At 50.0% G+C, this 12,965-nt stretch overlaps 1 protein-coding gene across 2 annotated transcripts in view; it reads left to right on the top strand.

The window, feature by feature from the left end:
* Positions 1–244: 244 nt before the first annotated feature.
* Positions 245–12,965, top strand: part of GNAO1 (G protein subunit alpha o1) — a gene marked incomplete at both ends in the record, with an annotated part of 134,699 nt that continues 121,978 nt past the window's right edge. For both annotated transcript variants that reach the window (XM_084270030.1, XM_084270029.1), the window contains 2 exons: positions 245–362; positions 499–541. In XM_084270030.1, coding sequence (XP_084126156.1) covers positions 245–362; positions 499–541 — 161 coding nt within the window. The remainder of the gene's footprint in view (positions 363–498; positions 542–12,965) is intronic.

Genomic DNA, 12,965 nt, shown 5'->3' on the forward strand with positions numbered 1-12,965 from the left:
GGCTCACGGCCATCTGCTTTAATTCTTTCTTTTCCCCCCCGCCCGCCGGTGGCTGGCTTTGCCCCTGCCTCCTCCTCTCTGCCCGCGGGAGCCAGCCCAGGCGGCGGCGGCGGCGGCGGGGGCTGCTTTTCCCCCCCCCCCCTTTTTTTTTTTCCCCCTTTTTTCCCCCTCCCTTTTTTTTTTTCATTCCCCCCCCCCCTTTTTTTTTTTTCCCCCTTTTCCCTTTGAAATTTTCGTCGCCGCCATGGGATGTACCCTGAGCGCCGAGGAAAGAGCCGCCCTGGAGCGGAGCAAGGCCATCGAGAAGAACCTGAAGGAGGACGGGATCAGCGCCGCCAAAGACGTGAAACTCCTCCTGCTCGGTGAGAACCCGCTGGCGGCACCCCCTGCCCCGCGTCCCCCCTTACCGGCTCCCTTCCCCGCGCTGATCCCCTCCTCCTCCTCCCTCCCTCCCTCCATCCATCCATCCCCCCCACCCCATCATCTCTCTTTCAACAGGGGCCGGAGAATCGGGGAAAAGCACCATCGTGAAGCAAATGAAGTAAGTCCCGTGGGAGAACCGGAGGGGTGGGGTGCGTGTTTTGGGAAGGGGGGGGGGCGGCTAAACGGCGTTAACGGGAGGGAGAACGGGGCGGGGGCTCGCTGAGGTGAGTGAGGGCCGCGGGCGCCATGTTTACCTGAGGGGACCGGGAGGGCGGGAAGGCAAACGGCTGAGAGGGAGGGAGGGAAGGGGAGGGAGGAGGGGGGGAAGGAGGCGGGGGGGGGGGGGGGGAGTGGGGGGGGGGGAAGAAAGGCCCCGCTCCCGCTGCTGTTCAGGGCCGATGTGGTGCTGAAGTCTCGCCCGGCGGCCTCGCCCCGCCGCGGGCGGGGAAAGGGGAGGGGAAGGTGGGATGCGAGCGGCCGCTCGCATCCCACCTTCCCCTCCCCTTCCCCGCCCGCGGCGGGGCGAGGCCGCGCAGATGTCCCCCCATGAAGCGAACCGCTTGTCAGTTAAGCTTAATGTCGGGGTGTTATCTACCGGCTCTGCGGACTTAAAACCGAGGGCCGCTCCAAAAGCGCTCCCCCCCCCCCTTTTTCTTTTTTAAAATTGAGGTCTTCAGCCTTTTTTAATTAATAAAAGACCAGTTTGGCCGCACATCATCCTCCATTCAATTCCCAGCTCTCCAATCCAACCCCGACCCTGGGGTAGGGCTTTCCCCATGGCTGCCCGAGGTGGGTTCCAGAGCCACGGGGCTCCCCTCTCCCTGTGTTTAATTAGACGTTACCGTGCAATAAACTGGTTTAAAAAAAAACCAACCCAACAAACCACCCAAAAAAACCCCCCAAAAACCCCACCGCACGGTCCCTTCCCAGCCACGGCTGGAGTAATTGCATCCCATAGGAAAAGCAGATGCAGGGGAAGGCTAATAAAGGGGTGGAGGTACTCCCGTGGCAGGGTTATTGTATTATTCCACCACCACCACCGCCGCCTTCCTCCTTTTTAATTAAAATACAATGAAATACCCTGGCCTCCCACCGAAACAGACGTGACAGGCAGGTTCGAGATGGGCGCCATCACGGAACAAGCCCGGGAGCTGGGTTTGGGGTCTGGATTTTCGGTCGGGGAGAGGCGCGGAGCGGTTGCTGCTTGGCGATGCTGGCGGTGGCAGAGGGAGGTACCCCCCCCCCCCCTCCTTCCACCCCTCCACCCGCTTCCCCCGGGAACCGGGGTTGCTTAGCGAGGGGAGAGGCAGCAGAGCTGGGTGTGGATGGGTGCGCGGGGAAGAGGGGGCGCAGGCGGCGCTCCGCAGACCCGGGAGCAGGTGCCTTTGCGGGTGTGTGTGTGTGTGGGGAGGGCGGGTGCGGTGCGGTGCCGGCCGGCGGGCAGGTCCCGGTGCGGCTCTGGCTTTCAGGCGGTTCGCGTGGTGGACAGCGCCCAGCCGGGGACTCGAACCGCTGGTAGCGCCGCCGCTTCGGCACGGCTCGGCTCCTCCCGGAGGCGGCCGAGCGCCGCCCTCGGCTGCCTTCGGAGAGCGCTCGGAGGCGGGTGGCCGAGAAGCCGAACGGGTTCGGAAAAAGCCGAAGGGGGGCTCGGCAGTCCCTTGCCTTGCGTTCCCCTAACCGCCCCGCGGGTAGAGCGTGAGTGTGCGTGGTGAGTGTGAGTGCGGGCGTGCGTGCGCCGCGGGGGGCTGATCCGGGCCTCCAGCCCAGCTCCTCTCCAGCCAGGGTGGCTTAGCGGGTGACCCGGATATTTCCGTATCAACTCCGCGGCCGTCCAGCCTCCCCCCCCGCCGGGGTTCGCGGCGAGCTAAGCCATCATCCGCGCCCGAGGCAGTGCTTTTCCCCAGGCGCTGCGGGGCTGGGAGGTCTGTCTGCGAGCATGCTCGCCTCGGGGGCACGGTGGCCTCCGCAGCTTTTCCCACCGACGTTTGCATACCCTGCTTCTGTAGCGGCTCCAAGCTGTCCCTTTAACGCTTGGAGCGGGGGGGGGGGCTTTGATTTGGGGCTAGAGTACGGTGGGTTTCATTTGCACTGGCTCGTGTGTGAAGGGTGGAACTGGTGAGATGTTACTGCAGATGAACACCAATGAATTATTTAATCTCTAGGAGCTGCTTCTGCGGAATGGCAGGCGACGAGGTGTTGGTTTGAAGGGAGAAGCTGTAGGTACCATAATAGCGGTGCAGCAGTGATACACACGGAGCCCACAGGCAGGAGGGAGGGCAGGCAGTGACCATGCTGGCTTACACAATTAGTGACTCTTGTTTTCCAAAGAGCAGAGCTCTTGGGGTTTTGAAGCAAATTGCATCAAGATAATACCCTGTCTGCTGGACTAGATCAGTATAGTGAAGACTGAAATACACCCTGGGTATTTTTATATATATATGTATATTTTTATATATATGTATATAATTTTTATAAATATATGTGTGTGTGTATATATATATGTTTTGGGTTTTTTTTTTCTCCATGAAACAGCCTTTCACACATTCTAGGCCTGCAGCTACAGTGAAAGGGCTCGTACGTAGTGTTGGGAACTGGGAGGCGCCCAGCAGTGTGGAAACTCCAGTGAACTGTGGGGGAGGCTGGGGTGGGGACAGCGGTGTTGCTATGAGCACAGCAGCAGGCATCTGGAGAGAGCCGCGCAGCCGCGGGCGCCGGGGGAGAGGGATGTGCAGGGAACAACTCGGGGAAATTAACATTTCTGGAAATTAATTTAAATATAATGTAGGCATTAGCATTTCACCTGGTCAAGCTCCATTAGGCAGGCTTGCTGAGAACCTAATGAATTCTTAATAAAGATTAAATCGCGTGTTCATTAGATTTTGATGAAAGAGACTGCTATTTTATTTTTTTAATACTGTGTTATTGGTGTGCTTCTAGATAATAAATCTCATCCTCATGAATGGCTAAAGCAGCTTCACGCTTGGATATTGCCTTGAAAAGATGCACAGGAATCTGTAGACAGATGAGAAAACGCTAAGACAAAGGAAGAGAGAGCAGACATTGCTACAGGGACTAAGAAGAGGTTACATACTGCCCCATTAATCCTTGAAATGTTGGGTAGCAGGAGAAGAGTTGACAGGTAAAAATTACAGAAATTTAAGAGTGTAGCCAGCACGGGGATTGGGATTTGTAAAATACATTCGGGATGTTTTAGTGACATATTTGGAGATACCTTTCAGCTGGTGAGGGGGAGTTAGCCAGCAAAGAAAAAGGTACTGGTGACTGGCAGAGAGCTGTCACTGGACACTAGCGTGTACATGTCACACAGTGGCAACGCAGGCCAGGAATGGCACTTTGCCTAGCACCCAAGGTCATTTTGATACCCTTAACCCTTGCACTTTGACTACACCCATCTTGTCTGATAAGGTTTGCTTGTTATTTCATCACAGGCCAGTCTTGAGATCCAGATGCCTCAAAATGCAAGGTCAGGGCCAAGCTAGCTGTGAGACTCCAGAGTGTGCCGCGGTGTTCAGAATCAGGCTCTGACCAGACTCAACTAGAAACCAGCTTTAACCAAGCAAATCTGGGGCCTCCTTTTGAAGATCCAAGCCAGAGGGTGAGAGTTACCAGACAAGAGAAATTAATCTTCCACCCCATCTCAGCAACTACACTTTGATGTAGGACTGCAACGGATGTCGATATGTTTTTAGACCTTATGTCTTGAAATAACTGTTGAGCACATACAGAATTTGGAATGTGTGATGTTCTTTTCCGGAATACCTGGATTGTAGCATGAGATCGAGACTGCTATTTCTGGGGGCTTCCAACTCTAGTGAATGTGTGTGCTCATCAAAAGCCCCAGCCTAGGAAGACACCAAGCGTGTCTCCGTCTGTTACTGCTCAGCAGAATACTTAAAATACGTGCAATGGTCCAGTGGTGGGCAGGGGTGGACTGCTCAGGTGAGGACACCATCCACTGCCATCAGCATGAAGCTTCTAGGGAGTTCAGTGTGTGATGCTAACGCAGAGAGGCTGAGTTAGCTGGCATGGCTTCAAAAACAAGGTCCTGCCACCTACTCAGCAGCAGCCGTTCTGGTTGGTGAGCCCGGGCGATACTTCGCCTTCCCAAAGGAGGGGTTAGTGATGGATGGGGCGTTTGGAAGGAGACATGGCTTAGCCTGCCCAAAGGAAAGATCTTGGGGTTTGGATTTTGCCTCTGCACAAGGAGCAGCTCCTGTCCCCCGCTGAGCTGGGAGCAGGAGAGCTGGGTCCGGCTCCCTCTCCCAGCATGCCAAAGCTTGCAGCCCCGCATGTCCTCCCAAACAGCTGTGTCTCGCTTTGCCAGCGATGCTGGCAGCTCCTCACTTGAGAAGCTTCTTTGCTGTGCCATTTTTTTTTTTTGCAAAATGCTTTTATGTTATTTATGCCAAGGATGGGAATATGCAATCAGGAGAAAAACACACCAGTGTATGATGCTTATCTTTAAATATCTCCTGTCTTCTCCCCAGCAGCCATCAGTCCCAGTAGCCATCTGATATATCGCTCTGACCTTTTTCAAAAAGCCCCTCCAAACAGCCCCAGGCTGTACTTGCTCTCTGTGTAACTGAATTACTTATAATCTAATGAACTTCTTCGGAGTGCGAAGCTGTCCCCGCCCACTGGTTTTGCAGCCCATCTCAGCAATTTGATGGTAAATGCCATTGAAATGGAATGATGAGTTGTGAACACCCACTTGAGTGCTCTGTGTCTGTGTCTCAAAGCTGTAGGGATTTCACACTTGCAGCCCCTTCCCCCAGGAATACCTCACCCCAAGGGGGCTTCTAGTGTGGGGCTGCTTCGCCTGTGCAGGAAGGCAGAGGGAGAGGACTGCAAAATGTGTCTCCATGGTCTGTCCTCAAAGAGACTTTTCTGGGCTGCGGCACTGGGTGCAGACCCCACCCAGCCATGGACAGGCAGGAGGATGGTCTTGCTGCTTTGCTCTGGTCTGGGAACTGATCACAGTGTGAGCTGGCAGCTGGGAGGCACAAACCTCACTAGAGCATCAGGTCAAACAGAGCCCTCCTTCTCTGTCCATGTCTCCTGCTCCATTTTCCAGGATTTCTATGTCTTAAGGCCCAAAGTAGGGCAGTGACAGGCTGTGCCTGGGCAGCATTTCAACTGGGTTTCAATAAGCACGGGAAAGAGCTGCGGCCTTTCTAATGATGTTGTGTCATTCTCCCAAGACCTGCTCCAGTGCACTCTCCCCTGGCTGTGGATTTGGCACAGCACGCGTTGCACACTGCTGCTCTTCAGGCCCCAGCAGAGAGGAGACTCTGTTGGGGCGTTGTTTTGGCAGTGAAACCCGTGTCTGGTAGTAAAGCACCTGCTGTGGCAGTTCTGGGGTGTCAAGGTGATGGCTACTGAGTGCATTGCCTGCCTCGAGGAAGGTAGGGTCTCCAGCCAGGGCAGGAGAGATCACCCCAGAGGACTCTGCTGCAGGATGAGCTCTCCCATCGTTGCAGCTTTTTTTCCCAGCTCCTTTCCAGATGCTTTCTTGCATCCCTGGATGCTGTGGGTGCCATGTTCTACGCCCTGCGGAGACAGAGCACAGGGAGATTGCCTCTCAACAAGGCAGGAATAAGAGCTGGGAACAGAGGAGCATGAGGCTGTTCATTTTGGTGTGTAGTTGCAAAGGGTAATCATGTTTTCAGCACTTCCTTCCTTTTGGATTATTAATTGTGCTCATAAGCCAAAACATTAACAACCATAGTTCATTCCTTTATATTTCAGGTTCTTGTTATTAGACTGAGAGAGACTTCAGAGAAAAGCAGTAACAATATTAGCAGGCAAGACAGAATACATTTTGGGTTTGGGTGTTTTTTTTCTTTTTCCTTGACAGTTCTTAATTTGTTTCTTGTTTTAGGGACTCATAAAAGTAAAAATATCTCTCAGTGACAACAGTGAACTGCATAGCTTCTCCTCTTTCAACCTAGTTTTAAAACCTTAGAAGAAATTTGCCTGTCATATTCTGACATGACACATCTAGTCCTGTTGGAAATGTTTTAGCAATCTAATGAGATGAAAGCGGTTCTTTTAATGAGCTCTGAAGAAAGAGACAAATCTGCTGCACAAATGTAACCAGGGATCTGTTTTGTTTTACGGCTTGGCTAACCCAGAAGTCATAAGAGACATTAGATTGAGTCATGACAGATGAAAAAAGGTTGTGGTTTTCCTCTTCAGTCTGTCCTTTCCCATCTGTCTGGGATGTAACTTCCTATCTGATGGGAGTTATTCAGTATGGTTACCTGGGGAGTCTGGGAAAGATGATCAAAATGGGGGAGGAAAGAAAAAGAGATGGGTAATGGAGGTAGAGGCACTTTGTTCACATTTTTGCTCAGGCTGGTCAAGAGGCAAGATGAAGAAATGCCTCATTGCTGGCCAAGGCGGTAGCAGGTTGCTGGTCACCTGGAGAATAAGAGCCAGGCAGTCAACAAAGGCTTACAGACTCATAATTGGCTACCTGTGGTAGAGCTGGTTTCCCTCACTGCTTCGCTGAGGCACAGCCTCCCCCTGCAAGTATCGAGCTCCCCTGGTTTCTCCTGGATTTGCAGGATACAAACCCACAAATGAGTGTTGAAGCTGGTGGATTTGCTGACGGAAAGCCTGATGCAAGCGCAGGGTCTAAGAGCTCGATTTTGCAAACTTCTGAGTTCATTCACCTCCTGCTCAAGCTGTGAGGAAGGTAAAAAGCTTTTCTTTCGACCCAGCAGCAGTTCCCAGGGCACAGAAGGACCTACCCTCTATACTCTTTAAGTCCATGCTTAAACCCTGAGCGTAACTGAGTGCAGAAGACTGGATTTGGTCCTTTATACATGGTGAGGGTGTGAAGAGGAGCTATGGCAGAAGAGAATTGGCAAAACCATGTCAAATTCAGGTGGCATGGGTATTTGAAAGTCTTGTCACTCTTCCTGGTGCAATTGCCAATCTCCTGAGATGTGCAGTTTTCTGCAGAGCCTGAAATTGCTTCTGTGGAGACTGGTGATTCAATGGACTCGCACGATGACAGGGCGAGCTCTGTTTTCAGGATTTCTTTGCTTAGTTCTGTGTTTTGTTTTTGAAAGAAAACTTGCAGCTCCCCTCATGCCACAGAACAGTTAAAAAATCAATGCCTTTATTTTAGGCTCTGCACTCCAGAGTTGGGAACAAAATAAAGAGCAGCCCAAACGCAGACAAGGGAATTAAATACATCTCACTTGCTTGGTTAGTTTTGAGGCTGGATTCCTTCCTCTTTTTTTTTTCCCTTTTCTTTATTTTTTTTCTTTTCTTTTTTCTTATTATTTTTTTCCTTCTCTAGCAAGATAGAAACCAGCAACCTCACTTATTTCAAATCAGTTTGAACGCAACTGACCCCAACTCCTTCCTGTCTGTGATCTCACTGGACTTTGGGCCAAGCTCTTCCTGTGGTGAAGATGATGTCTGCTCAATGTAGAATTTCTGTGAGATGTGATGAATTTCCAGTCTTTGTGTGGTGCTTGGTGGGTTACTGAAAATAGCCAAGTTTCATTCACAAAAACAAAACCAGGAGACAAAAAGGTCTGGAACGCACATTTTAAAAAGCACTGGCACGTTAAACCTGGGGCCATTTTTCTTGCCTCCAAAATCCTGTTATTTCATCCTTAGAAAGAAATACTAATGATGTTTGCATTGGTTTTCCTAGTGCTGAAGAAATGCTCTGCATAATGTAAACATCCACCTAAACTGTTAATTGAATCATTCCCATTTTATTTTTAAGACTGCTCATGCAAATGGCAGATGTCGGGGGGTTGGGGGATTACAGTCCTGCTTACAAGATGCCATTAGGATTCTGCTTAAAATCAGAAAATGCAAAAGGCTGAAAAATGCTGCTGGGTAACATACAAAGCAAAGGGACTGATGGTTTTCTAGTGCTGAGCAAAAGGGAGAAAAAAAGTCCTTTAATCCAAAGCTCGATCACTGTGTGTTTATTGTGATAATAGAATAAAACTCTTGATGGAGTCATTTCTTAGCTTACCAATAAAAATGCTTACCCTCTCCAGCTCTCAGGTTAATTGAGAAAGAACTGAGGAGTGCTCTCACAGAAGGGAGCGCAGGGAACTGTGTAGTAAGCTGACATCAAGCCTATTCCCAAATTGCTAATCGATAATATTTTTGACATTGAAAAAGAAGGATTGGCAGAGCTGGAATTGCTCTGTTTTTCTTTATTCTTGGGCATGTCCTGCTCTGCTTGGTCACCAAAAATTGTATCAGTTTATCAGCAGAGCTTTCATCCAAGTATAAAACATGTAAGCTTGAAACAAAGGAGCTGAAGTGCACCAGCGTGAGGGAGAGAAAAGAGGGGTGGGTAATAAGGGGTCCCTCCAAGATCCTGTGGGATTTTGTGTCCTGAGGGGCAAAAGGCGACATATCACACATTCTGTTTAATACAGGATAACTTGTGCCACCTTTCATCAGAAATCCTGGTGGTTAACACTGCAGGAATTGCTTCTGGGGCAAGGTTGGAAGAGCTGATCATGGAAGTGCCTTGAGGTGCTAATCACCGTTCTCTGAGAAAGCCTCAGGTGTTGGCTGAGTGTTCAGGGAAAACTGAGAGCAGGATTTGGCAGAAGCAGGATCCGATGCTAGTAGAAAATCCAGGGTTTAATAACAAGGAAAGGGATTTTCTTCTCTTTGGCATAGAAATGCAGGGTACATGTTTCGCCTTGGGAGGCCATGGGGGATGTTCCAGTGAGCGGAGAGGAGCTCAGAGGGCTTTCACTGGTGCAGAAGAAAACCCTACATCAGAAATACCCTCTTCAGGGAACTCCTTGCCCCAGTGTTGGCACCTTGGCAGGGTGGTGGCTGGGAATGGATGTTTCACCTCTGTGTGTGTCCCTCCTCTGAAACGCAACTCCCAGCACCTAAAACAGTCTGAAAGGCAAAGCTGTGACTCAACACACTTTGAAGCTCTCCAGCAACTTCAGACTTTTATTAAATGCTCTTGTCTGCAACAGCATCATCATCAGCAACTTCTACACACTGTAAACAGTCTGGTACAAGACTTGGAGCATTTCTCCATCAGCTGGGAGTCGTTAGAGAAGGGGATGAGATAAGAATGGGTCCATATTGAGCAAAATAGAGCTTAAGTGATAAAAATGTATACTACCTCCAAGCAGGATGTGGTGATGCATCCTCTCCCTGTTAGAGCTGGTGGGAGTTAGTAGCTCCAGCGTTAAAGCACTAAGCAAAAGTGGATAGGAAGGGCTGAGTGCACAAAATGGATGTACAGCAGAACAATCTAGATAACAAATGAGAGGTTTTATTGCTAGATCTCTGGAGCTGTGGTATGCAGGAGCTCGCAGTGATGTAGTGATGTTTCTTCACTGCCGGTACAGTGCTCCTTAATCATTACAGCCCTGTTCTTCACCGCCTCGGTAGCGTGGGCCTTGCTGTAATCCGGCTCCTGCCTCTACAGCAAAGGTGGTGGAGTTATGTCATTTTGACAGCTCTCAATGAAGTAGCACCGTGTCTGTATTTCTGGAGGAGTTTGGTATGGAACTGGGGCAGGCCAGTCCCGGGTCTCTCCAAAGTTCACGGTGAGATTTTCAAATCACTTCCAGGGCCCCGCGATGTGGATCTACGCGCCCTGATTTGAGATGGTTGGGAGCTGAGCCTACGTGAATTTGTCATCCGCTGTTGTGCTCCTCTGTGCCTGGCATGGCAGGGCACCTGCTCCTCCACAGCGTGGAGGTTTCTGCTTAGCTTCATCCACAGAAGGGATGTACCATCCCCACAAGGAGTTCTACGTGTAACAGAATCAGGTTGGCTACTTGAGTAGTGCATAACTGAGGTTTTGCCCCAGTATATTTTGGGAATCCTTGCTTCTTGACTCACAGCCTCTTTGCATCTTTAGGCAGTGCAAAAGGGTATTACAGCAGGGGTGGTTACAGCCTGCTGCAGCTAAACCAGCTCTTTCCACTGGCCAAATAGAGCTCTTGCACATGGGCCATGTGAGAATAAGAAATGAGTCACTTGTTGGCAGGTTGGTAAGATGCGCTGACACCCGTGGGGTGCATGTTCCTTTCCAAGGTTAGGTGGGAACCCTGTCTCAGTGCCTACAAACTCTAAACTGGGCAGATACATCACTGGAACGTGCGTACCCCCACCGCAGACACTGCAGAGCCTTCATCATCACTTTATCAATAACACTACCACAAATCACTGGGATGAAAGAAAATTGCTGTGATGAACATACACCTCAGAACATCATCACACTGTTCATTAATCACCAGTCACCCTTCGGTGATTAATTATTTAGCCAAAGTGGACAAATTTTTCCACATGAATGAGAAGATGTTTACTTAATAAAGCAGAAAGCTCCTAGTAGCATGCCCTTGTTTTCCTCAATTTAGCTGTACAAGAAATTTGTATTCTCCCAATTTACAGCTCAGCAAAAAAACCCTACAGTGCTGTGTCAACTTGGTACTTTCAAGGTGGTACCCCAGGTACCAGGTTGGGGACTGGCCTGCTGGAGAGCGTTCTAGGTGAGAGGGACCTGGGGGACAGCAGGATGACCATGACCAGCCCTCTTGGCTAAGAAGGCCAATGGCATCCTGGGGTGTGTTAGAAGGGGTGGGGTTAGTAGGTCGAGAAAGGTCCTTCTTCCCCTCTGCTCTGCCCTGGTGAGATCACACCTGGAATATTGTGTCCAGTTCTGGACCCCTCAGCTCAAGAAGGACAGAGAACTCCTTGAAAGAGCCCAGCACAAGGCCACCAAGATGATGAAGGAGTGGAACCCCTTCCTTATGAGGACAGGCTGAGGACACTGGCCCTCTTCAACTTGGGGGAGACTGAGGGGTGACCTTATTAGTGTTTATAAATATGTAAAGGGTGAGAGTCAGGAGGCTGGAGCCAGCCTCTTCTCAGGGATGGCAGCGACAGGACAAGGGGCAGCGGGTGCAGCTGGAGCAGAGGAAGTTCCATGGGAATGTCAGGAGGAACTTTTTCCCTGTGAGGGTGCTGGAGCCCTGGAACAGGCTGCCCAGAGAGGTTGGGGACTCTCCTTCTCTGGAGACATTCAAACCTGGCTGGATGCGTTCCTGTGGGATTTAGTCTGGGTGACCCTGCTCTGGCAGGGGGTTGGACTAGATGAGCTTCTGAGCTCCCTTCCAACTCCTAACAGTCTGTGACTGTGAAGGTGGTTGCTGCCCAGCTGGTTCTTCAGCAGGAAACCTGCTGATGCTGCTCAGTGCATGCATTTAAGATGTTTAAATTGAAGGGCAGATACATAAGCTGATGGTCCTTTGTTTGTTACCTGCATCTCAGTACACATTGAGCCCTCTTGAAGCACTGGTAGGAGTGCTTTGCCAAATCCCGGCATTTCTCCAACACTGATGGCACCAGGGTCACATTAGAAAAGAGAAAGGGCTCCCAAGACCCCTGTCCTGCCAGCAGCCTGGTGCTTGATAAGAATTCCCCTGCCAGCATTTTGCTGCGTTGCTGGGACCAGCCAGGCCCTACCTCTCCAGCGAGGGGGAATGAGTGAGAGGGATGAGAGCTGCTCTTGGTACTGGGGATCCAGGTGCTGATGGTGAACCAAAATCATGGTACGTTCCTCTGTGACACTGATGTCTGTTCAGCATCTTTCACTGCAGCTAATTATTAGAAGAAAACAACAATACAAAACCCAAACACAGGAAGAGGATAGAAATACTGAGAGAACTCATGGATGATAAAGAATTAGAAATCAGTAATTTTCATGTGGTTCAGTAAATAATTCAGAATTTAGGCTTTACTTATGCACTTTCTTATTTACTTGCTGCTTCTGTTTACTGAACCTTTCAAGAAATAAGTTCATTCTTAATTCATATTCGGATAAACAAATTGCAAAGTTTTTCCTACACAACGGAGCGTGAAAATTGAATTATCATGCTGGGACTTTTAGCTCTGATTGGCGAGATCAAATTGTACCCTCTTTTTCCCATCTATGATCAGACAAATAGGTGAGGCCTTCTGGCATAAACAGACAGGATTAAATTGAAATTCCCATATTTCTTTTTTAGGTGCTCCTGCACAGGACTTTGCAATAGTTTTTTTGAGTTTTGAGTAAAAAATAAACAACTACTACTTACAAAGTGTCTGTAACAATGACAAGGTTGTCACCAGCCAAGGTGGGGTATTTAAATTCCATGGGAACTGGGTAAATGCACTGAGATGTTTAAAATAACCAAGACCATAACGTTCTATTGCTCCCTCCTTAACCTGGGCACAAGGCATCCTGCTCTACCTGCTCTCTAGGAGAATCCTCCTCATTTGGCACAGTGGCTGTGTTGCTTCTCCCGAGCTTGGTGCATAACTCTCCCCTGTCAGTTTTGGGAAGCGCTGAGCCCTGCGGCTGGCTGATTCCAAGACAGTAACAACTGCTCAGTACTGCTGACAGTGAGGCCCCAGGACTTGCGGTGCTGCCAAATTAGAGATGCTACTAATCTGTGTGTAGTTAAGTCCCTGCGTTAGACGTGGCTCATGTTTCATTCACGCTCTGATCCCAA

This window comes from Gallinula chloropus, assembly GCF_964237585.1.
Source record: "Gallinula chloropus genome assembly, chromosome: 13".
Taxonomy (NCBI): Eukaryota; Metazoa; Chordata; class Aves; order Gruiformes; family Rallidae; genus Gallinula; species Gallinula chloropus.